This window comes from Podarcis melisellensis, assembly GCF_964234715.1.
Source record: "Podarcis melisellensis genome assembly, chromosome: 4".
In the NCBI taxonomy this organism is placed as follows: Eukaryota; Metazoa; Chordata; class Lepidosauria; order Squamata; family Lacertidae; genus Podarcis; species Podarcis melisellensis.
In genome coordinates this window covers 90,763,680-90,788,292 of record NC_138531.1, presented here as the reverse complement: position 1 = coordinate 90,788,292, position 24,613 = coordinate 90,763,680, and the positions used below count along the sequence as shown (strand labels likewise).

The window sequence follows — 24,613 nt, the reverse complement described above, 5'->3', positions numbered from 1 at the left end:
GTTTCCTGCTTGGCAGGGGGTTGGACTCGATGGCCCTTGTGGTCTCTTCCAACTCTATGATTCTATGATTCTATGATTCTAAGCGTTCTTCATAAGATCTCCCCAAAAGGTAAGTTTTCAGTAAGTGTCTAATACACTCTTTCTCTGGCTAAACCAGAATTTGCCAGTGACTCAGTCCTTCGCTTGTGTATGTGGGTGATAGTTTTTGCTGCATCAACATTGTGGGAGTGTTCAGGGTGGCAGGAGAGGATATATTGTTTATTAATACCCTTCCTAACTTGCATTAGCAATTTCCTTTATGTATCAGAGTTCCATTCCCCTTTCTTACATGCACAGCAGATAGCTGGTTGCAGGCTCGTGTAAGCCTCTCACTATTATACAATTCAGTCTGTCTCAGATTGAATTGTACATTTCTGGTAAATTCCCTTTAATCCCTCTTAAAAGAATAAAGACACGACAATCTTATTCAAAGTCAATAAAAGAAGTTTACTCACATCAGTTCACAGTTGGATTCCTGAAGGCAGACTTAGTTACAGATATGTTCCCAGTGCTTCTGCTAGCTAGGAGCTAGCAGAGCAGTCCTAGCTAAAAAAGCTGGTCAAATGAAGAAGGAAGACAAAAAGAGGTAGGTGCGCTGTGTGACTCGTCGTTTTGTTAACTGGACAGGTTAGGTCACACCCACCTTTAGTCACATGCAAAGAAAGGATGCTCCAGCCAGGAGGAAGAGGAGGTTTTGATTGGCTGGACCAAACATTCCTCCACATGTCTTCTCTATCATTACAAGGGATGTTGTACTTGACTGCCTCCCATGGATCACATCCCACAAACATGAACATGGGAAGACTCAAACTCATAATAGCACATATATAAAGTAGATATCTAAGATATGACATAAGAGTACGGAAGAATGATAGCGGAGACCTTCCCAGCCATGTTCATACTTCACAGCAGCAATTTAATCTTTGTTTGGAAAGTTCACGATCGTGCTGCAAAAAGCCTTAATTCTGAATTACGGAGCATTCATTCAGGGATCTCCAAATGATCTCGCAACACAAAGGCTGCTAACTAACTACCCAGGTGCCTTTTGTGCATTCGCTTTATTGCTACCTCACTTCCAATTAGCGATCACTTAAGCTGTATGAAAACCGGCAAGGCTGTTAAAGTGAGGAAAGCAAGCAAGGAAGCAAGGAAACCACACACAACAGCTGCATCCGAGCAGTGCTACAATCCATCACAGTGAAAGAAAGATAAAACAACATCTCGAAAGCTTCCAATTTCTACATGTCTCCAAGGGGGATTCAAATTACAGCTGTTTGCAGCAATCTTATCATGTACGGCAAAACAAGGAACGTACCTTGCGTGGTCTTATGGTGACGCAATCGCATGCAGTCTACCTGTCTAGGTAGCCTTGCTCCTGGTCTTGCAATGCTTTGGGATGCTACTGCTGAGAAAAGACTTGAAGGTGGAGGAAGTTCAGATTTGGGGCATAGGAAGCAACCTCATAGCAAACCAGGTCACTGATCCATCCATCTCAGTTTGGTCTACACCAAGGAAGAAGAACCTGTGGTCTTCACACAGCACATTGTTAAACTATGGAACTCACTTCCACAGGAAGGGGTGATGGCCACCAAGCAGGATAATAATAATAATAATAATAATAATAATAATAATAATAATAATTTATTTATACCCCGCCCATCTGGCTGAGTTTCCCCAGCCACTCTGGGTGGCTCCCAATCAAATGTTAAAAACAATACAGCATTAAATATTAAAAACTTTCCTAAACAGGGCTGCCTTCAGATGTCTTTTAAAGATAAGATAGCTGCTTATTTCCTTGACATCTGAAGGGAAGGCGTTCCACAGGGCAGGTGCCACTACCAAGAAGGCCCTCTGTCTGGTTCCCTGTAATCTCACTTCTTGCAATGAGGGAACCTCCAGAAGACCCTTGGAGCTGGACCTCAGTGTCCGGGCTGAATGATGGGGGTGGAGACACTCCTTCAGGTATACTGGACCAAGGCTGTTTAGGGCTTTAAAGGTCAGCACCAGCACTTTGAATTGTGTTCAGAAACGTGCTGGGAGCCTTTAGTTGATTGACATCTGCTGCTCTTTTAAATGTGTTGTGGGAGAGTGGATTATTGGTTGCTTGTTGCTATTATTTTTACTACGTATCCTGTGGTTTTTATATCGCAATTTTATGTTGTGAAGCACATCAAGATCTGTGGATGAAGGGCAGTATGCAGATCATCATCATCATCATCATCGATCGACTCTGCTTGTGGCAAATGTTGGAAGTTTAGCTCTGTTTAGTGATCAATTGCTGATTTCTACATATATAAACACCAGGACGCGGGTGGCACTGTGGGCTAAACCACAGAGCCTAGGGCTTGCCGATCAGAAGGTCGGCAGTTCGAATCCCCACGACGGGGTGAGCTCCCATTGTTCGATCCCTGCTCCTGCCAACCAAGCAGTTTGAAAGCACGTCAAAGCTCTCCTGCAGCCATTTTGTTCTCTTAATGTAATTTTGCTGTCTGCTGGCTCTCCGCCAGCAGCACATGAGCTCAATCTCTATGTGAGATGAACTCACAGATTGTTATGTAACTACTAAGTAAAGCCTGCCTTTCAGGGATCAAATCGTGAACTGAAATGTGAGTAAACTTCTTGTTACTTTTAAGGAAAGACTTGTGTCTTTATTCCTTTAAGAGGGATCAAAGGGGACACCAGGAATAATCCACCAAGGCAAGCCAGATTGGATTACTTAACAAAAGAGATTCAAGTGAATCTGCCAACTAGCTTCCTGCTATATTAAGGGGAAATCTGCTCTGCTGCATCACTCACTAGCGTGAGTGAAGGAAGGATAATACTTATTCAATATATCCTTTCCTACTATCCTTAAAATTCCCACAATACTCTTCTTCAGGATAGAGCTCTCTCCCCAGGGTCTATAGGTCCATTTCGGAGTGAAGGGTTCAAGCAGGGGGGTTTTGTGCATGCAAATCTCACACTCCTCTCTTTTAATCAAAGAAACATTGGGAAGATGGATATAAACACCTGTGGCCCACCCCAATGTTGTCGGACTCAAATTCCCTGCAACCTCAGCCAGCATGTTCAATGGTCAGGAGGGACACAGAGTCTCTATTCTCGCTATACACACATTTCTTGGGCTTTGCAAACAAAAAGCACCACAATCGGGGGATGGATTCTTTATTTCTTTGGAACAAAAAGTTTTCCCTCTGTAGAAAGTGTAGCGTTTCATTTCAAGAACTGCATCTTAAGGCTTGTGGTCACGTTCCAGTAGCAGTACAGCTCTTCTGTTGAAATCTCAGTGGATACATCACTCTTGTTCTTAATATGTGTAGCACATTTTAAGGGGTGGGAATAAAACACCTGGATTTCTGCATGCCCTTGTTGAGGTAGCCAAGTGTGATCATCCCTGGTTGACAACATTAAGGCTCCCTGTGTGCAGATGGACTCCAACTCCCATCAGCCTCAGCCAACATTATACAGTATCCCGATCAGGGATATTATGGGAATTGGAGTCAAACCACAAAAGGTGCCTTGTCCCTGCTATACACTTTCCTGGGAATAATTCCCATTAAACTCAATGGGGCTTACTTCCAAGTGGCCATTTATATAGATCTGTGGTGCCTGTGACTAGTTTGCAGCGTATGTGTCTACTCAGAAGTTCTTATTGAGTCCAATGAGACTTACTTTCAGGAAGGTAGTGACAGCTGAAGGCTATGTCACAGGTGCCATGAGAATCCTAAAGGATTAAAAGTCAGTTTAGATGTACTACATTAAGGCTGCAATTTTAAATGAAATTTATCCAGGCAACTGATCACCAACTGAGCTATCCAGCTCATAGGCACCCTGACTTGGGAGCAAATTCTGCTAAAATCAGCGGGACTGAAATTCCAAAGAAACAAAACCAGAGGATCCTAAGAGTTGGAGAGTGCTTTATAGGTAGTTTAGTCCATGTAAAAGGACCTGTGACCCTCTAAATCAGGGGGCAGCGAATCTGTAGCTCTCCAGCTGTTGTTGAACTACAACTGTCCTCATCCCTGACCATTGGTTATGCTGGCTTGGTGTTGGGAGTTATAGTTTGGCAACATTTGGAGGGGCACAGATTCCCTACACCTGCTCTAGATATTCTTGGGACCCCCAAGTCCCATCAGCCCCAATGGTCAGAGCTAATGGATACACAAGCCAGCCACATCTGGAGAGCTATAGGTTCCCTAAAGCCGGGCCCGTCTATCTGGCATTGGGCTACATACAAGCAAGGAGACGGTAGAACTCACAATCCTCTAATTGTTGTGCAGAAGGTGTAGCTTTTCACACCATTGTGTAATAAGTTTCAGTCACCTGTGAGCAAGCATGGGCATGCCATACTATTAATCTCTGCAACAGCTGTGAAAGGCTCAATGCGAGTTTGCAAAATTTCTTTTCAGATTCGGGGAGGCGACAAATGACCTCATTTCGTTGGAGGAGTGGCACTCTTGTATGTGATCTGCCATCTTCCGATTTCTTTAGAAAGTCAGTACTTTTTCAGATTATTGAACCTACAGAGTTTGCCACTATATTGGACCCAGACTTTGTGGTGCTCTGAGCAGATCCATTGAAATCAATGGGACATAAGCCTAGGCAGTGGCATAGCAAGGTCAGGTGGTACCCGGTGCAAAAAAATTCTTCTCTCCCCATCCCCCCTGAAATCTAGTTTCCCAAGAGACTGTGATCTACTCACAGTATAAAAAGACTGACCCATTGCCATTGCCAGGAGCTGTTGAGCTTTTTTTAGGGAAGGATTGGTCAAAGTTGTTGAACTTTTTTTAGGGGGAGGCGTTTCCTCCACTGGTTTGCTCCCCTGCCTCCTTCCCATCTTCTCCCTGCCTGCCTGCATGCCTCCTCCAGCAGGACTGTCAAAACGAAGGGGAAAGGGGAGAAGGATGCCGGCAAAGCACTGCAGCTACCACCCTTCCCACGACTGCTCAGGGTAGGCAGGAGTTGTGGATGGCCATGGCGCTAAATGTCACCCCCCAGGAGATGACACCCAGGGCGCTCCACCCCCAATGCACTCACCTTGCTCCGCCCCTAAGTCTAGGAATTACTAGAGTTGTGAAGCCAACTCACTACATGATAGATTACCAATATGCATGAGTGCATATAAATTCATGGAGAGCAAAGCTCCTAGTGGCTGCTAGTTATGTTGTCCATAATCCTGGAGGTGCCACCATATCTCTAGATGCCAGTCATGGGGAATAGTAGCAGGAGAAGGACAAGCGTCCTCAAGTTCTGCTTGTGAGATTCCCTGAGTTACCTGGTTGGCCACTTGAAGAGTCAAAAGGCTGGTGTCTGGTTTGATGCAAGAGAGATTGTACATTCCTAAGGTTTATTTTTGTGCCCAAAAGAAACCTGAAAGGGGGAAAGGGCACGAATGAAAAACTGCAGCATAAGACACACTTGGAATTAATTTTCGTCACTCTCTTGGCTAAACCAGGAGGCAGGCAGAGTGGGTCGTGCAGCAGAGCCAACCCTCAGAACAGGAATGGAAACATCTGCTTGCCCCCAAGGCAGACTTCTGATTCCCAAATGACTCATCTAAGCAGTAGGAAGCACTGCCAGAATCTAGAGCTCATGTCACTCGGCTGCAGAGCTGCAGAGCAAAATACATATATTACACCCCCCGCCCACTAAAAATCCCTAGAAGAAATATTGCATTTAACCCCATCATATATTTTTGCAAAATAGCCGTGGATATTCAACTCTTTTAAAAAATAATTTTGCTTTCTGTGGGTATGCTTGTAACTTATGTATCCCCAGAAAGCAAATTTTAGAGTCTCCCTCAAGCAGGTATTCACAAAAGAAGCAATGAATGTAATATCTCAGCCTTCTTAAAGAGCACCTTGGCTGAGCAGTGATGATTCAGAGATATAGCCCAGACTGTGAATATCAAACTTTTGTGGGGGACCCTACAAGGCAAACCATCCAAAGAATTTAAAGCAACAACTTTGATATATATATTTTTTTCAACCGCGTGTTTGGGAAGGATGCAGATTTCCTGATCTTGGTTTTGTGTTCTGGAGTAGCAAAGGCTGGGCTACGTGGAGACGCTTTTCTCTCGTGAGTTATTAGCTCAGTTCCAGTGTCCACAAACAGCTCGGAAGTTACTTAGGACTTAAAGCAAGCTGAGCAGCTGACGAGCTTGGAGGAATTCAAGTGCGGTTTGACGACATCGGGTTCGACGGGCTGCACTGGGTCGCTCTCACTAGCAATGATGTGTTTCACCAAGCACCTGGAAGCTTCGTCAATGTTTATGTTTTCCTGCAGGAAAGAAGAAGAAGCACAAGTTAGATCTCAGGTCTACCCAGTTCAGTATTGCCCACACTGACTGGCAGCAGCTGGATATGATTTCAGGCAGGAGTCTTTCCCATCCCTTCCTGGAAATATCATCCGGGATTGAACAAGGAGCCTTCTGCCTGCAAGGCAGCTGTTCTGCCACTGTATCCAAAGGCAACACAATGACCAAGTACAACAATGTGATGTCAATATGAACTCTTTATATACCGTATTTTTTTCCTCCTAAAAAGTAAGGGGAAATGTCTGTGCGTCTTATGGAGCGAATACGTGGTCCCTGGAGCCAAATTGCCCAGAGGCAAAAAGCAGATCATGCTCTTTTTTTTAGAAAAGGGAAGGGGGTGTTGAAACAAAGCCGCTGAGCAGCTGATCAGCAAGCGATCGGGAGGGAGATAAGGGACTCTAGCGATAAAGGAGGCTGCCTGGGAGGGGGGAAGTAAAGACAGCGAACTTGCAAGGAGAGGAGACAAGAAGATTAAAGCAATGAGGAGAGAAATTAGAAGAAAAGGAGGAGCAAAAAACTGCTTCAGCTAAGGAAAAGACACTAAGGCAAACAAGAGGGACGGGGGTGTTGAAACAAAGCCACTGAGCAGCTGCTCGACAGGGGATCAGGAGGGACATAAGGGACTCTAGAGATAAAGGAGGCTGCCTGGGAGGGGGGAGGTAAAAGCCCATGGATCCTCAGGATTTTTGCATTGGGTCACCCCAAATTCTCCATCAGATCACATAGCATGTCCATGGCTACAGCCTGCACCCAAAAAAACACACATCTACTGTTTTGTGGGGCTGCAATGGCGCAAAAACGTGGTTACAAAGCACCAATCCACATGGATCCTCAGGATTTTTGCATTGGGCTACCCCAAACTCACTGTCGAATCACATGTCATGTCTGTGGCCACAGCATAAACCACAAAAATCATACATCCACTGTTTCGTTCAGAATATTTTTTTTCTTGTTTACATCCTCTAAAAACTAGGTGTGTCTTCTGGTCAGGTGCATCTTATGGAGCAAAAAATACGGTAATCTATACAGAACATTGTACAATATGAAATATATGAAATATGCACTCTCTGCAAAACCAGATAAACAGAAATCTTCTAAATCTCTGAAAGTCACAAAATATGCACTCTTGATAGATTCTCAAATAAACATAAGTCTTATAGGTCTCTGAAAGTCTTTGCGGGCTCTGCCACTGAGCTACCCAGGAGGTTCGTCTGGATGCTCTTTGAGGGACCTTCCTATCACCAATTCTCTGCCAGTAGTATTGAGTGCGTATTGATGGATCCAGCTGAAAGTGCTGGCTTTAACAGTTAAGGCTTAAACAGTTTGGGACCTTGTTATTTTAAGGGCCACCACCTATTATTAAATTTCTATACCACCTTTCATCTGAAGACCACAGGGCAGTTAACGATGTAAAAACACAAACATACATGCCATAATAATGAAAGCATTGACACTACACACACGCAAAGCTTTCCAAGCCTTCGATTAGCCTCCAAGGTCCTGTCCTCTGGCCCCCCCATAATCATCAGACTGATGTCTCGCTAGCTGTCTTCCAGGAAGTGTACACCCCCCTTTATTGGTGATCATCGGATTTTGTGGCTTTCATGCTGGGACTAATGTTTTTGCTGCTGCTGCTGCTGCTTTTGGTTGTTTTGACATTTATTGGCCTGTTTTTAATTCTGTTATATACCTGATGCATTGCTTGTCTGTCCTTGTGAAGGTTTAGCATGACAGGCAAGGTATAAATATCTGAAATGCAAACATACAAAAGGAGGAAAGTGGCACAGACTGGAGTCTGAATATAGCAAAGGCAGTTGAAGCGAACAAATGAACTCTGGGTTGGATTTCAGAATCCTGAACAGGCATCTCATACCCACCCAGTGACTGGGGGGAAATGGGACACCCCATTTTTTCATGCACAATCGCAGCAGCCATTTTGAATGTGCACTCTTGCTCTCACCCCAAGAAAAATGCTTTATTTGGGGCTGTGATCTTGCACAGTGCCAAAAAAGTGCATTTTGGGGGTGTCATGCGAGATTGCACCCTTAAAAGTGTTTGGGGGGCAATATTATGGTGTGGGTCATGTGACTCACCCAGAAGTGCATCCTGGAAGATACACATCTCAGTTTTTTATCTCAAAGGGTTGGACAGTATGGACTCTGCTTTCAGAATGGACCCATGAAATTCCTTATCACCAGAAAAGCTGGAGAAAACGTGGACACCCCTTTCTAAATGTGCCCAATCCAAGTTGGGACTGCTCAGTGAATAGAAGCCAATCTCCCACCCATCTGAGGTAGCTCAGTCAGTGGAGCATGAGACTCTTTGGTTGTGGGTTCAAGCTCCACATTGGGCAAATGTTTACTGCACCTCAGAAGGTTGGACTAGATGACCCTTGGAGTCCCTTCCAACTCTACAATTCTATGAGTCTATAATACTTATTCCAGGGTAATTAAGTGCATGGCTGCATTCAGAGATGCTTGTGTGTGGTGGACCCAGCCAGATATTGGCTCTTGATCGCTTGCACCTCACTGTGAAATTTAACAGCTTACACAGTGACGAAGGATAGATAGCAGGCACCAACCTCAAACGACTTGAGTCTATCATACAACATTCTGAACAGACCTGCAAATTCCTTTGGTTGACCATAAGTGACTGTCGAGGTGCCATGGAATGCTTTGAGCTGAAGGCATCTTGAGCAACTGATATTTCCTCCGCTCTCTGAAAACTGGGTGGAGGAACCTTAAACAAGTGAAGCATCACTGGTGTCAGATTCCTCAGCCTCATTTCAGGAGACGCCCCTCACCCCGGTCACGGCAGCACCATACAACACAGTCAACCCTATTCAGAAGCCCACACTTACCGTATTTTTTGCTCTATAAGACTCACTTTTTTCCTTCTAAAAAGTAAGGGGGAATGTGTGTGCGTCTTATGGAGCAAATGCAGGCTGCGCTGCTATCCCAGAAGCCAGAACAGCAAGAAGGATCGCTGCTTTCACCGCACAGCGATCCCTCTTGCTGTTCTGGCTTCTGAGATTCAGAATATTTTTTTCTTGTTTTCCTCCTCCCAAAACTAGGTGCGTCTTATGGTCTGGTGTGTCTTATAGAGCAAAAAATACGGTAAGAACCTAGGAACAACCCAGGTAGGTCAGACCAAAGCCCCATGTAGCCTAGTATCCTTTTCTCACAGCAGCTAAGCAAATGGAAAGCTCACATATTCTTTGGCGGACCATGGGAAAGTAATATGACCCATAGACAGAAAACTGAACACAATCCAATTAGATTTATTACAGTGGAACCTCAGTTTTTGAGCGAAGCTGATTGATTCAGAACCCGGATGCTGAAAACCCGAAAGTGAATGCTTCCATTTTCGAACATGCCTGGGAAGTCGAACGGCACGTTTCTCCATCGAAATTGCTGGCCTACCATTGAGCCTCGGTTGTCGAATGTTCCAGATGTTGAATGGTCTTCCAGAACGGATTACGTTCAACAACTGAGGTTCCACTGTACCATATCAATTTATCATGCATTTTTGAAAACGGAATACAAATTCAATCGTTCTGCCCGGACACTGAGGTCCAGTGCCAAGGGCCTTCTGGCGGTTCCCTCGCTGCAAGAAGCAAAGTTACAGGGAACCAGGCAGAGGGCCTTCTCGGTAGTGGCACCTGCCCTGTGGAACCCGCTCCCATCACATGTCAAAGAGATAAACAACTACCTGACATTTAGAAAACATCTGAAGGCAGCCCTGTTTAGGGAAGCTTTTAATATTTAATAGGTCATTGTATTTTAGTGTTTTGTTGGAAGCCGCCCAGAGTGGCTCGGGGAACCCAGCCAGATGGGCGAGGTATAAATAAATTATTATTATTATTATTATTATTATTATTATTATTATTATTATTATTATTATTATTTATGCAGAAAAACATAGTACTAGAATAGTTTCAATGGTACATGTCTCACCCCTGGCACATTTAGGCACACAATTTTGGGATTTCTGTTCTGTTACTAGGACACACACCACAATGCTCAAAACTTCCAGGTTTATCGTTATTGAGCATCGTAACATTAACCTGAAGAGAAAATATGACACTTTACTGAATAGGCCTTCAGGCAATTTCAGGCTGCAGTTCAGAATTCGTCACCAGTATAATTTTTGCATTTTTCATACAGCTGTAAAGCAAACACACAACATTAATGCCTAGAGCTTTTATTTCTAATACCTGAAATAAATCCTGTTACATCTGGGTGCCTTGCTTTCTTTGCTGACATAACGTGCCTTTATTAGTTTTAGTTTCCATGGGCTGCTTCCCACTTCCAAATGAAATGGTTTATGATTGGCCATGTAAATCTCTTAGGATTGATGATTCTTATGGTCTAGGGATGTTAAGCTGTGTCTAGAATTTACACAGTCAAGCAGTTTATGGTAAGGTGGAACTGTGTGTCTTTTGAAACCCAGGGGAAACTATATACAGTGGTGCCTCGCAAGACGAAATTAATCCGTTCCGCGAGTCTCTTCGTCTTGCGTTTTTTTTGTCTTGCGAAGCACGGCTATTAGCGGCTTAGCGGCTATTAACGGCTTAGCAGCTTAGTGGCTATTAACGGCTTAGCGGCTTTAAGAAAAAGGAAACAAACTCGCAAGAACTCGCAAGACGTTTCGTCTTGCGAAGCAAGCCCATAGGGAAATTTGTCTTGCGGAACGACTCAAAAAACAGAAAACTCTTTCGTCTTGCGTGTTTTTCGTCTTGCGAGGCATTCGTCTTGTGAGGTACCACTGTACAGTCATACCTCATGTTACATTTGCTTCAGGTTGCGCATTTTCAGGTTGGTCCTGCAGCGACCCAGAAGTAACGGAACAGGCTACTTCCAGATTTCGCCGCTTGCGCATGCACAGACGTGTAAAATGACATCACGTGCATGCACAGAAGCGGCGAATCGCGACCCGCGCAGACATGGGTTGCATTCTTTTCAAGTTGCGAAAAGGCCACCAGAACGGATCCCGTTCACAACCAGAGGTACCACTGTACTGGAAGTGCAACAGCAGAGATCATTCAGTTTGTTACTTAAGGGTTAATTCAATAAAGGGTTAATTCATTAAATAAAGTGTGTTGGGTGACACTGGTGAATGCTGAATGCTCTCCCCCTCACAAAAAAACCTGGTACCTTACCTGGTACCTACACAGTTAATATTTTTGGTTAAGGATGCCCCCGCCGATTTAAAAACCTCCCTGGATCATTTTCATCACCCTCATTTTCATTAAGATTCATGCTGTAACTTGAGTTTTATTGCATTCTGTAACGCTGATTGTTTTATCGATTGCTGCTGTGTCAGCTGCCCTTGGAAGCGTTCTGTCTGAAGGGTTTGGATGCAAATGGAGAGAACAAATAAACGCTTTTAATTCCCACCCTCCGTTAACAGAGATTGCCCCAGGTCCTTGCCTTCTGTTCAACAGGCACCAAGGAAGCGGAGGGAGGGGGACTTTGCAGAGATTCGTCCCCCCAGCCTTGGGTGTGTTCTGTCAAAGGCCAGTTCAGAAGGCCAGTAACCTAATCACTTAATCACAACGACTATTTACATTTGCAGTCCTGCCCTTGGTAGCTCCAGCTACTGACATCTATACAATGGAAAAGCAGAGGGTGAGGAATAATTCCCCCCCCCCCCGTCAAGGACAGACTCTCCTGGAGGAAGGTAAATCTGTCAGGTTGCACATGAGCAGAGTTAAAGCCAGCAGTGGGTTTCCCCCATTTTCTCTGCCACCCACTTTAAATTATGCTAAGGCCTTTATGTAGCCCAGACGCAGAGCAATGCAAACTGTAGGAAATTGTTGGGGTTCACTGGGAGCTTATCTGGGATTCCTCCAGCAGAAGATAAATATGATTTGACTGCTTTTATTGGGGGGGGGGGAGAGGGAGGTTTCTGGAAATGAGGAAGGGAAAGAAATTCAATTCAGTTTGCATTTAAAGCAGAACCTACATAATTTCCACTCTCCAAAACAATGCACAAACTGAAACACAGGCATCTTTCAAAATTCATACTTCCCCGAATTTTGCATTTGTAGAAAAATGCACATTTTTTGTGTGCATAAAAATGCATGTATAGATATAACCTTGTAGTAGGGGAAACTGCTTTGAAAAAAAATGTGAACATTAGGAGAAATTCACACTAAACTGATGATCAATTTTCATAAGAACTTAAAAAATTGCAAATTGATGAGGAAATCTGAGGGAACTGAATTGAAGATTGGGGGAAACCAGATCAGAAACCAGGAAGATCAAGTATTTCTAAAAGACTGGAATAATTTTTTAATAGTATTTAAAAGATCACTGTAAACAGTTAAAATCATTGGCAGGGATACAATGACACTTGTAATGTGAAATGAACTTTGGAAACTATGAATATATAACAGATAAATAAAGGTAAAAGATGCAGAAAAAGAAAAAAAATATATTTTATTTAGAAATGGAAACCATGGAGGGAGGGGAGGAGGTCCAAAGGTTCGAAAGAACTTTTTTATTTTAATGTTTTGAAATGGTTAAAGTTAAAATGTATAAATTTATGTAAAACCAATAAAAAATTATATATATAATTTAAGATAGGGAAAAAATGAGAAAATTTGAGAAACCAACATTGACATCCCTATCCAGCGATGCTGAAGACGGGGCTTTCTGAGCTAGGAAAATGAAAATAATCTTTAGTTCAGAACAACTGCGACTCATTAACAGCTTGTATCCTGTTGCAATGAGAAGAACAGAGATGTTTCTCAATCTGGACCTCTGGATTCTGAAATGAGGCAAAGGTTGCCATGGTCACCAGGCCTTGGCCTAGCAGGGACATAACAGACAATGCCAGATTTACGTATAAGTTAAACAAACTATAGCTTAGGGCCCCACTCTCTTGGGGGCCCCCAAAAAAATTAAAGGGAAAACCCCTGGATGTACATTTCCAAAATATAAGATAAAAAAGAATTAAAATAAAACCTACATACAGCAACAGTGTTTTGTGTTGTGTAGGCTCCTGTGATGTAAGTAATGGGCCCCGCCTGCTAGCCTGCTCCCTAATATATCACTGATTTGCTCATTTCTATATATAGGGTACCTACATAAAATATGTATTTTATGATAAAATACATATTTTGTTATGTGCAAATGGCTTTAGATACCTATTAGGTCCATAAATTACCTTATAGCATATATTGAACACAAATACCAGCGACAATTTGTTGTTGACAAAGGACAGCTGGACATCTAAAGGGCCCCATTACCTTCAGTAGCTTAGGGCCTCATCAAACCTAAATCCAGCCCTGATAACAGACCATTGTCGGAAGAGGATACCTCCAATGGCTCTGGGTCCAGTGTAAGACCCCAGGAGCACACTGGCCAAAACAAACAGAAGCTATCGTCAGCTGAGATGCATTCAGCTGGTCTTCTGCTAGTATATTTGCAATGAATTTTACAAAGTGTTTTCAGGCTCTGGTTATAGCTCTCTTGCCCACCGGTGCTCAGACCCTGTTTGAAGGCTTTCCATAGCCTTCTAGTTGGCCACTGGAAGAACAAACTGTTGGAGTAAATGGGACGTTGGTCTGAACCAGAAGACTCTTCCAATGTTCTCATGAAGCAGCTTCCCCGTGTCACAACGGAAGCGAAGCAGAACTGCAAAGGAAGCCCATTACTTCCTGAGTACCGACCTAATACTTATCTCGTCTCTATGCGGTAGTTCTGGCTATCTTATAACGGCTTCTTGAGAAAATGTCAGCAGAGCAAAGTGGAAATGCTCATGCAGGGGGAATATTGCAGTGTAGTGGCAAACATGCTGGATTTGGAGCAGGGAGACCAGGATTCAGGTCCATTTCCTTCTCAGAGATGAAGCTCAGTGTTTGCCCTCCAAAACCTCAGAGCTAAAAATAGGCTGATGTCTATGTTCAGCTGTCTTAGACTACAATTCCCATCAACAATTCCCATAGATCAGTCTATGTTCAACTGTCTTGGACTACAATTCCCATCAACCCCAGCCGGCACTGGCAGGAGTTGTAGCCCCAAACAGCTGGGGATCATCAGGTTCACTAAGGCTGGCACAAATCTTGTGTACTTACAACACTTCTATTCTGCATCTCACATACACACCCCTGAAAATACTTCTTTGCCTGTTCATAGAATCATAGAATTGGAGAGTTGGAAGGGACCACAAGGGTCATCTAGTCCAACCCCCTGCAATGCAGGAATCTTTTACCCAATGTGGATCTTGAACCCACAGCGCTGAGATTAAGCCGCATGCTCTACTGATAGAGGGTACCGTACTCGCTGAGGGACACCCAGAACTTTACAAACAGGTAATGGTAAAGAGACCCCTGACTGTTAGGTTCAGTTGCAGATGACTCTGGGATTGCGGTGCTCATCTCACTTTATTGGCCGAGGGAGCGGGCGTACAGCTTCCGGGTCATGTGGCCAGCATGACTAAGCCACTTCTGGCGAACCAGAGCAGCACATGGAAATGCCATTTACATTCCCGCTGGAGCGGTACCTATTTATCTACTTGCACTTTGACGTGTTTTCTAACTGCTATGGTGGCAGGAGCAGGGAGCGAGCAACGGGAGCTCACCCCGTCACGGGGATTCGAACCGCTGACCTTCTGATCGGCAAGCCCTAGGCTCTGTGGTTTAGACACAGCGCCACCCGTGATATAAACAGACTCCTGCTCAAACCAATGGGATGCCCCCTCCCTGACTGCAGCCCCTACCACCGAAAGCTGATCCGGAGGGTCCCCAACTCTCAGAGCAGATTTAGGGTGTGGGGACTGCAGGGAGAAAGTGTTTGTTGAGTATTTGGGGCACACTTGCTTAGAAAACACACAGTAGATCAAGATCACTTCATGGTGTGCAATGCTCATAAATTTCCAATAAAACATTTTTAAATAAACGAAACAAAATGGCAGATTTCACCTATATATATTTTAAGTGGCTATTTTATCTTGCCAACATTCCTGTGTTCTTCTTTTTAAAAAATGGTTCCTATCCACCCCTGCCCTTAGGGATGGGGCAAGGTAGAAAACTAAGATAGTACCTGCATAATAATACTCTCACATACACACCTGTATACACGAGGGGCACCCACCCCTCCTCGTGTCACAACCCTGCCAGCCCTCCATCCTGCCCTTTACCCCTCATTCAGACTCACATATCCTCAACAGCTCCCTCAATCAACCCACATCCTCGCAGTTTCTTCATCCCCCTCACATATCCTCATGATTCCCCTGAGTTCCGCCATCCCTGCATTTTCCAAACTTCTGCTGTTGTTCAAAACGGCCATTTAAAAACCTGCTCTTCCCTTTCGATGCCCTCCTGCACCCCGATTCCATGCAAATCCAGGACTGTGATGCAGCACGGCATATCCTCCAGAGGGTGCTGCACTGTGACCGCCTTACATTTTTATTATATAGAAAGATAGCAACCTACAACCTCAAGGAGTACAGTGGAGCCTCGGGTTGTGGATGTAATCCGTGACTGAGGCACATCCACAACCCACGGCATTTTTTAGCGCTTCTGCGTATGCGAGATCGGCGAAACCCAGAAGTAACCCTTTCCGGTACTTCCGTGTTTCCCACGGTCCGCAACCTGAAAATGCAAAACCCGAAGTGTTTGTAACCTGACGAACCACTGTTTAGGAATCTGCCTTTTACATTGGTCCACCTAGCTCAGCACTGTCTACACTGACAGACAGTGGCTCTCAAGGATTTTCAACAGGGAACCTCTGCCAGTCCCAGCTAGAGATTCTGTTAGGGATTGAACCAGGGACCTTTGTACACAAAGCCAATGAACTACCACGGATCTACAAGCCCTTTCATTTTGTTGCATGAACGGCAACAAAAACTGAGAAACAAATCAAGACAGAGCATGGCATTGGCTGTGCGCCATGTGCAAGACGTTAGCAATAATTACTAGAACAGCTCATGTTTTGGACTCAGCTTATCGCAGGGCCTGCTACACAACAGCTAAGGTTAAGCTTACAGATTTATGTCTGAGCTCTCCCTGCCAAGACGTGGCGTTCCTTCCAAAATCTATAGCAACTGCATGCAGATTCCCCTAAATCTCCAGAGAGCTAATTATGCAAGAAAAAAATAATTCTGCTTTTTTTTTAGGCTGATGAAGACGCTGTGCAGGAGATCCATGATTAGGATCCCCCTGTTTTCATTTTGCTGATTAAAGCCATGTAGAGCCATGCTTTGAAGAGGGGAGGGGATGCTGAATCCTTTCTTCCTGCCCGCCTGCCTTGCCCATGTCAATTAGCACAGGGGAGGGAAATAAGATTGGAACAGTAAAAGTGCCCGTTTTATTTCGCTCAAAGAGCCAACATCAGCTTTAGGAATGGAGAAACCAGGCCACCACTTCTCTGAACTATCTGACTTTCTTTATTTGCAGTCTGTGGACAACTATATGTTAGAGGACATTCGGCACAGAAACATGTGTGTATACCTTTAAGAAGTTTCTGGGATTAATTGGCTGCAGGTGACCGTTGCTATAAAGGAAAAAAGCTGAGTTTTGTTGCCTTGCCTGCAGGAATAACATCCACCAGAGCTTGTGTTTATTTGTTTAGTAATAAAGTCTTCGTTTTTCCGTTTGGTGTTTTTACACCTATGTCTCCTGGAGTCACTCTGTCCTCTGCCACCGGCTGGCATCCCCCTCCAATACTATAACACAACAATTAGCAATAAATAACAAAGAGAAATGCACATTAATGCAGCTCAGATAAAACACAGTTATAACAACACTAAACAGTGTGAGTCTCTCTGTGTGTACGGCGATCAGAAATGCTCTAACAAAAACAGCCACATTCAAAAATTTTGCCATCTGCGATCGACTTACTGGAGCCTTGAAGCAGACTGATCATAAGACACTCAAAAGACAAGCCAGGAAGGAATTAATGGGATATATTAGGTCTTTCCTAGCCTCTTGATAAAAACCGTAGTAAAAAAAAGAAAAAAGGAGGGGGGATGAAAGATAGACTCAACTGCAACATTTTTTTAAAAGGCAGCATCTTTTGTTCTTTGGGGTTTTGTGGTATCTGCCATCTAACAAATTAGAACGTTCAACCTTGTCAAAAAGAAAGAAACTTCCTATATTTAGGGATAGTTAACTTTCCCAAGTCCGGCTTTCCATCTTTACAGAAGGGGCACGGTACCAGCAACTGAGGGGAACAGGGTTCTCACACAATTCCTTGATGCTCTTGGAAATCCGATATCCTAAAGCCCCTGTTCAGCCATTGATTTGACACCCTTCAGATCCCACAGTTCACAGGTAAGAGGGTGACAGACCTATTGAGCTAATTTTTGCACCACAGGCTTCAACCAAGGTGATTTGAAAGAATCAAACATGCCGTAGAGACCAAGGAAAACTCACAAGCAGGCTGTTATGGTAAAGGCCTCCCTCTGACAGATTCATAGTTGGGGGGGGGGGTGTAGCTTCGGATCCAACCCAATGGACCAGTTGAGAGAAGCATACCTCTGTTTAATAATAATTTATTATTTATATCCCGCCATCTGGCTTGGTCTCCCCAGCCACTCTGGAAGGCTCCCAAGAGAATATTAAAAACACACAAAAACATCAAACATTAAAAATTTCCATAAACAGGGTTGCCTTCAGATGTTTTCTAAAAGTCAGGTGGTTTTGTATTTCCTTGACATCTGATGGGAGGGCGTTCCACAGGGCGGGCGCCACTACCGAGAAGGCCCTCTGCCTAGTTCCCTGCAACCTCACTTCTCGCAGGGAGGGAACCGCCAGAAGGCCCTCGGAGCTGGACCTCAGTGTCCGGGCTGAATGATGGGGGTGTAGATGCTCCTTCAGGTATACTGGGCCGAGGCCGTTTAGTGCTTTAAAGGTCAGCACCAACACTTTGAATTGTGCTCGAAACGTACTGGGGGCCAATGTAGGTCTTTCAAGACCGGTGTTATGTGGTCTCGGCGGCCGCTCCCAGTTACCAATCTAGCTGCCGCATTCTAAATTAGTTGTAGTGTCTGGGTCACCTTCAAAGGTAGCCCCACGTAGAGCGCATTGCAGTAGTCATTGCAGTTGAGAGACGAGCAAGCTTTTGGTACTGCATGCAGTTCCTGCACCTCTCGCTTTGTGAGAGCTGAGAAACAAAGCAAGAAGTCTTCCACTAGTTATAGTTCCCAAAAGTATAGTTTGCCCAGACTAGGAAAATATAGTCAACAGCTTTGGAACAAGCCAGAATATTAAGTCAACTTCAAAGCAACACTTTGACATACAGCCTTTCCTTTTGCATACTAAAACATGTTTTGTTATTCTGGCCTCTTCTGAAGCTGGAAACAATAGCTACCAGGTTCAGAGGAAACAGGAAACAATGTTCAATGGAACTACTTTGTCTGCTCAGTGATGTGACGGGGGCTGCATGCACAACCCAAAGCCCCAGTCATGTCCAGGCTTCAAATGAATGAAGTCAATGCCATTGAACTTCGATGGTCAATTCTCAGCAGCCATAGCTGCTGGCCATTGATAAATTTGTTTTCCCCAAAGATGCCAGATCCTTTCTGTGTCAGCAGGAGCCAACACATTTTTTTTTGGGGGGGGGGCAAATTAATTTCACATGTTATATTTATGAGTTCTATAAAGAAAAGCCGTTTATTCTCGGAGGCAACGCTAGACCTCGTGAGAGAAATGTTACCATCCTGTGACCAAGTACAGTGGTACCTCGGGTTACATACGCTTCAGGTTACAGACTCCGCTAACCCAGAAACAGTGCTTCAGGTTAAGAACTTTGCTTCAGGATGAGGACAGAAATCGTGCTCCGGCGGCGCAGCAGCAGCAGGAGGCCCCATTAGCTAAAGTGGTGCTTCAGGTTAAGAACAGTTTCAGGTTAAGTACAGACCTCTGGAACAAATTAAGTACTTAACCTGAGGTACCACTGTACTTCCTTTGGTAGAATCATAGAATCTTAAGAGTTGGAAGCAACCCAAAGGGCATCTGGTCCAGTCCCCTGCAATGGGTATGTCTTGAATCTGCTGCTTAAGTGGGACAGTTGTTGGCTGTGTTGGAGAAACTGAATTATGGGGGGGGGGGACCTTTCCTCCATAAAATAAATGAAAACTTGATTTTTCTCAACTCCGTAGTGGGTGGTTTCACTTTGCCGTCGGCCAAAGCACACTGGAGGCCCGATAGAGTTATTTAAGAGCCTGAAATAATTAGAATTTTTTAAAATTAAAAAAAAAAGGATGTAGTTAATTTGCAAGCTCACTCTGGTCGAGTCTGGAGGCACTTCTACACTCACACACTCTCTCCTACTGAACTTACTAACTAATTTGGCTCCATTTGTAATACATTTTCAGTTCTCAGCAGCCGGATCTTCCTACATTCGGGAAAGCAATTACTGAAAGTCACTATGTTCATTGCTCTCGCTGCTGTGTATCCAAAGGGGTAACAAGGAAATACTAACTGCTGAGTTTGTCACAAGGAATGGCAATTCATGGAGTGGAAGGGGAAAATAAGCAAACCCGTCAACAGGTCGAAAAAGGATGCAGTGATGGACACCAAATTCATGGAGGATATCAGTGGCTTCTAGTGATGATGTCTGTGTAATAAGCTAAAGGTAAAGGGACCCCTGACCATTAGGTCCAGTCGTGACCGACTCTGGGGTTGCGGCGCTCATCTCGCTTTATTGGCCAAGGGAGCTGACGTACAGCTTCCGGGTCATGTGGCCAGCATGACTAAGCCGCTTCTGGCGAACCAGAGCAGCGCACGGAAACACTGTTTATCTTCCCACCGGAGCAGTACCTATTTATCTACTTGCGCTTTGATGTGCTTTTGAATTGCTAGGTTGGCAGGAGCAGGGACTGAGCAACGGGAGCTAACCCCGTCGCAGGGATTCGAACCGCTGACCTTCGGATCGGCAAGTCCTAGGCTCTGTGTTTTAACCCACAGCGCCACCCACGTCCCTGTCTGTGTAATAGTACCTGCAATATTGGAGGCAGCATAGGGAATACAAGAGGGAAGATTGCTATTGCCTGAGAGCTTCCCATAAGCCTCTGGGTGGGTCTTTTCCCTTATCCTGCATTGAATGCATACAGAGCATGGTCAAAAGTGTGGGATGTGATCCATGAGAGGCAGTCAAGTACAACATCCCTTGAAATGCTAGAGAAGACATGAGAGGGAATGTTTGGTCCAGCCAGTCAAAACTTCCTGTTCCTCTTGGCTGGAGCATCCTTCTTTTGCATGTGATAGAAGGTGGGCGTGACCTAACCTATCCAGGTAACAAAAGGATGAGTCACGCAGCAACTCCCTCTCTTTTTGACTTCCTTCTTCGTTTGACCAGCTTTTAGCTAGGACTGCTCTGCTAGTTCTCAGCTAGCAGAAGCGCTAGGATTATTCCCCCATATGGGGTAGATCCACTTGTACATATTTGTAACTAAGTCTGCCTTCAGGAATCCAACTGTGAACCAATGTAAGTAAACTTCTTTTATTGACTTTGAATAAGATTGTGGCATCTTTATTCTTTTAAGAGGGATTCAAGGGAACCTACCAGCAATGTACAATTCAGTCTGAGACAGACTGAATTGTATAATAGTGAGAAGCTCACACGAGCTTGCAGCCAGCTATCTGCTGTGCATGTAAAAAGAGGGAATGGAACTCTGCTACATAAAGGAAATTGCTAGCGCAAGTTAGGAAGGATATTAATAAACAATATAGCCTCTCCTGCTGCCCTGAACATTCCCACAAAAAGCAGGTATAAGCAGACTTCAGGTTTTCAAATCTACTTTGTTTTTACTAGAGCTCTTGAGCTCCAACAGCTGGCTCAGGGTATGGAACAAGTCGCCTATTGGGCTCCATGTGTCATGCACTTGATTTTCATATATATATATATATATATATATATATATATATATATATATATATATATATATGCAGGTTTTGGTGTCCTCGGGTGTCTTCCCGTGTAAAAGTTGGGGTGTCTAGGCGACGTTTCGACGAGGTCTCACTCGTCATCTTCAGGCTGGTGCTTTCGGCTTCTTGTTACTGGAACAGAGCAGGATCTCAGTGTTTGAGTTCCTATAAATACTGTTGAGGGGGTGTGGTGTATAGCCTCCAATGTTCTGGGCAGAGAGGAAGTTCCCAGGCTAGTGTGCCTTTTCTTCTTTTGTTCCTTAATTACTTGAGGGATATCTTGAGTGATTTCTTGAGTGATATCCTGAGTACCACTTAGGTGGGTCATTAGGTGTGGATTAGTTGCTAAAGTCTTTGTGTCTTGACCTCTTGAACTTTGTGAAGAGTTTTTCTGAGAAGATGGCTGTACTGCACTTAGTTGTGCTCTGGCTTGGCTTCGTGTATAGGGGCGAGCTGTGGTTTTGTGGCCTGTGTCAGCCAGATCTGTGTAGGGATTGCAGGGGGGTGCAGCATCCGGAGGTGCCACCATGGTTTGGCTACTGGATGGTGTCTGTAATTTATCTGTGGAGAGGGTCTGGGTTTGGGTCTGGTGTGGTTGATTGGTGATAGCGTTCTGTGTGCCTCTGGATCTGGTGTCAGTTTTTGTGGGGAGGGCTAATTTCCAGATGTCTGGCAAGCGGGATGTGTCGTCACGCTTGTTCATGTTGTGAGGGTGTTTCTCTATCTCGATGGCTTCCATGATTATTCTCTTGTGGTGATGTTCCATGTTAAAGAGCAATTTGGAATCTGCAAAATTAATTTCGTGTCCTGTTTCTTTCATGTGTTGGAAAAGAGAGGAAGTTTTTTCTTCTTTTTTGACGGCATTCTTGTGTTCTGCGATACGTGCATTTATTCGTCTGTTTGTTTGTCCAATGTACGTGGCTGGGCAGACTTTGCAGGGTATTTCATAGACCCCTTGGTTTTCCAACTGGATTTTATCCTTGGGGTTTCTGAGGATATTGGCTATTTTTTGGTTGGTGCAAAAGGCTGTTTTGATATTGTGTTTATGGAGGATTTTGCTAATTTTATCTGTAGTGCCCTTGATATAAGGAAGGAGGGCCATGCCATTGTTTTCTTCTGTGTCTTGGTTTTTGGGGGGTGTTTCTTTTTGGATTAGCTTAGTTACAGAATCTCTCAAATGTGTTAATTGCCAATGGATACCAGCAAAACAGGGTTACGAAGCTAATCCAAAAAGAAACACCCCCCAAAAACCAAGACACAGAAGAAAACAATGGCATGGCCCTCCTTCCTTATATCAAGGGCACTACAGATAAAATTAGCAAAATCCTCCATAAACACAATATCAAAACAGCCTTTTGCACCAACCAAAAAATAGCCAATATCCTCAGAAACCCCAAGGATAAAATCCAGTTGGAAAACCAAGGGGTCTATGAAATACCCTGCAAAGTCTGCCCAGCCACGTACATTGGACAAACAAACAGACGAATAAATGCACGTATCGCAGAACACAAGAATGCCGTCAAAAAAGAAGAAAAAACTTCCTCTCTTTTCCAACACATGAAAGAAACAGGACACGAAATTAATTTTGCAGATTCCAAATTGCTCTTTAACATGGAACATCACCACAAGAGAATAATCATGGAAGCCATCGAGATAGAGAAACACCCTCACAACATGAACAAGCGTGACGACACATCCCGCTTGCCAGACATCTGGAAATTAGCCCTCCCCACAAAAACTGACACCAGATCCAGAGGCACACAGAACGCTATCACCAATCAACCACACCAGACCCAAACCCAGACCCTCTCCACAGATAAATTACAGACACCATCCAGTAGCCAAACCATGGTGGCACCTCCGGATGCTGCACCCCCCTGCAATCCCTACACAGATCTGGCTGACACAGGCCACAAAACCACAGCTCGCCCCTATACACGAAGCCAAGCCAGAGCACAACTAAGTGCAGTACAGCCATCTTCTCAGAAAAACTCTTCACAAAGTTCAAGAGGTCAAGACACAAAGACTTTAGCAACTAATCCACACCTAATGACCCACCTAAGTGGTACTCAGGATATCACTCAAGAAATCACTCAAGATATCCCTCAAGTAATTAAGGAACAAAAGAAGAAAAGGCACACTAGCCTGGGAACTTCCTCTCTGCCCAGAACATTGGAGGCTATACACCACACCCCCTCAACAGTATTTATAGGAACTCAAACACTGAGATCCTGCTCTGTTCCAGTAACAAGAAGCCGAAAGCACCAGCCTGAAGATGACGAGTGAGACCTCGTCGAAACGTCGCCTAGACACCCCAACTTTTACACGGGAAGACACCCGAGGACACCAAAACCTGCATTCCTGTACCCGTGAAAATCTACGAAAGCATATATATATATATATATATATATATATATATATATATATATAATGCATACAACTCCCACAGTCTGAGAACCACTGTGATTTGTGGGAAGGGACCCCAATACTACCATAGTAGACTGGAATTCACAGCTGAGTAGCAGAAGCTATCACAATATAGTAATTTAATTCACAGAAATTGTAAATGCTTGTCTATGCATGTGTTTAAATTTGATTGGTTGGTAGCGGAATTCCAGAGAGTTCTCTAGTAGTTCTCATGGGATTGGCTAATGCTGGTCACATGGGAAGAGACTCCATTTTACGTGAGGCAAGGTGACTGTGTTTTAGAATCCACTGTGAACACTGCTAAGTTGGATAGAGTGTTGTAGTTCTTCTCTGCTTGAAAGAAAGAGAGCAAAAGCTGCAGGAGAAGATAAAAGTGGAAATCTCTCATAGGAGCTGCAAGTCATGCCTAACTGAGATACAGAAGGCTGAAAGTGCTGAGCTCTGGAAAGAGAAGAAAATACAGTTGTTTGGAAGTTAGAAGAAGAGACTGCAAGCCCATGCTTGGATAAGCATGTGACTGTGAAAATTTTAATTTCCAAAGAAGGGTGTCAGTCATATATATATTTTGAACTTCTTAGCTGCTATTTTGCTACCCTGACTTCAACCTTACAACGTGTGCAGACCCCTTAAACATCGCAAGGACAAGTTACCTTTGCTGACGTTTCGAACCATCCCACAAAGCCATTCTCTTTGCAGAACTGCTCCATCTTGATGCCGTTGTTCACCAGCAACTCTTTGCCCTGGTCGCATTTGTTTGCCAAGAGAACTGCTGGCACCGGTTTGCCATTGGGGAGACTCAGCTTAGTGTCCAAATCCTCCTTCCATTTGGTGACCGCTTCAAAGGTTGCCGGCCTCGTCACATCAAAGACGATAAACGCTCCCATAGCTTCTCGGTAATAGACTCGCGTCATGTTCCCAAACCTTTCCTGACCTACAGATGACAAAAGCACACACCG

General features: G+C 44.3%; 1 protein-coding gene and 1 long non-coding RNA gene across 2 annotated transcripts in view; both read right to left on the bottom strand.

Annotated features, from left to right (window-relative positions):
• Positions 1-5,345: 5,345 nt before the first annotated feature.
• Positions 5,346-24,613, bottom strand: part of RAB38 (RAB38, member RAS oncogene family) — a 34,167-nt gene continuing 14,899 nt past the window's right edge. Inside the window, exons 2-3 of the mRNA XM_081910169.1 lie at positions 24,308-24,588; positions 5,346-6,315 (exon numbers count right to left, since the gene is read on the bottom strand). Coding sequence (XP_081766295.1) covers positions 6,163-6,315; positions 24,308-24,588 — 434 coding nt within the window. The 3' untranslated portion in view covers positions 5,346-6,162. The remainder of the gene's footprint in view (positions 6,316-24,307; positions 24,589-24,613) is intronic.
• LOC309369407 lies at positions 10,375-14,283 on the bottom strand. The gene is made up of 3 exons (XR_014168102.1): positions 13,839-14,283; positions 11,365-11,698; positions 10,375-10,810 (listed from the first exon to the last, which is right to left on the bottom strand). It is a non-coding gene; the product is annotated as an uncharacterized lncRNA (long non-coding RNA).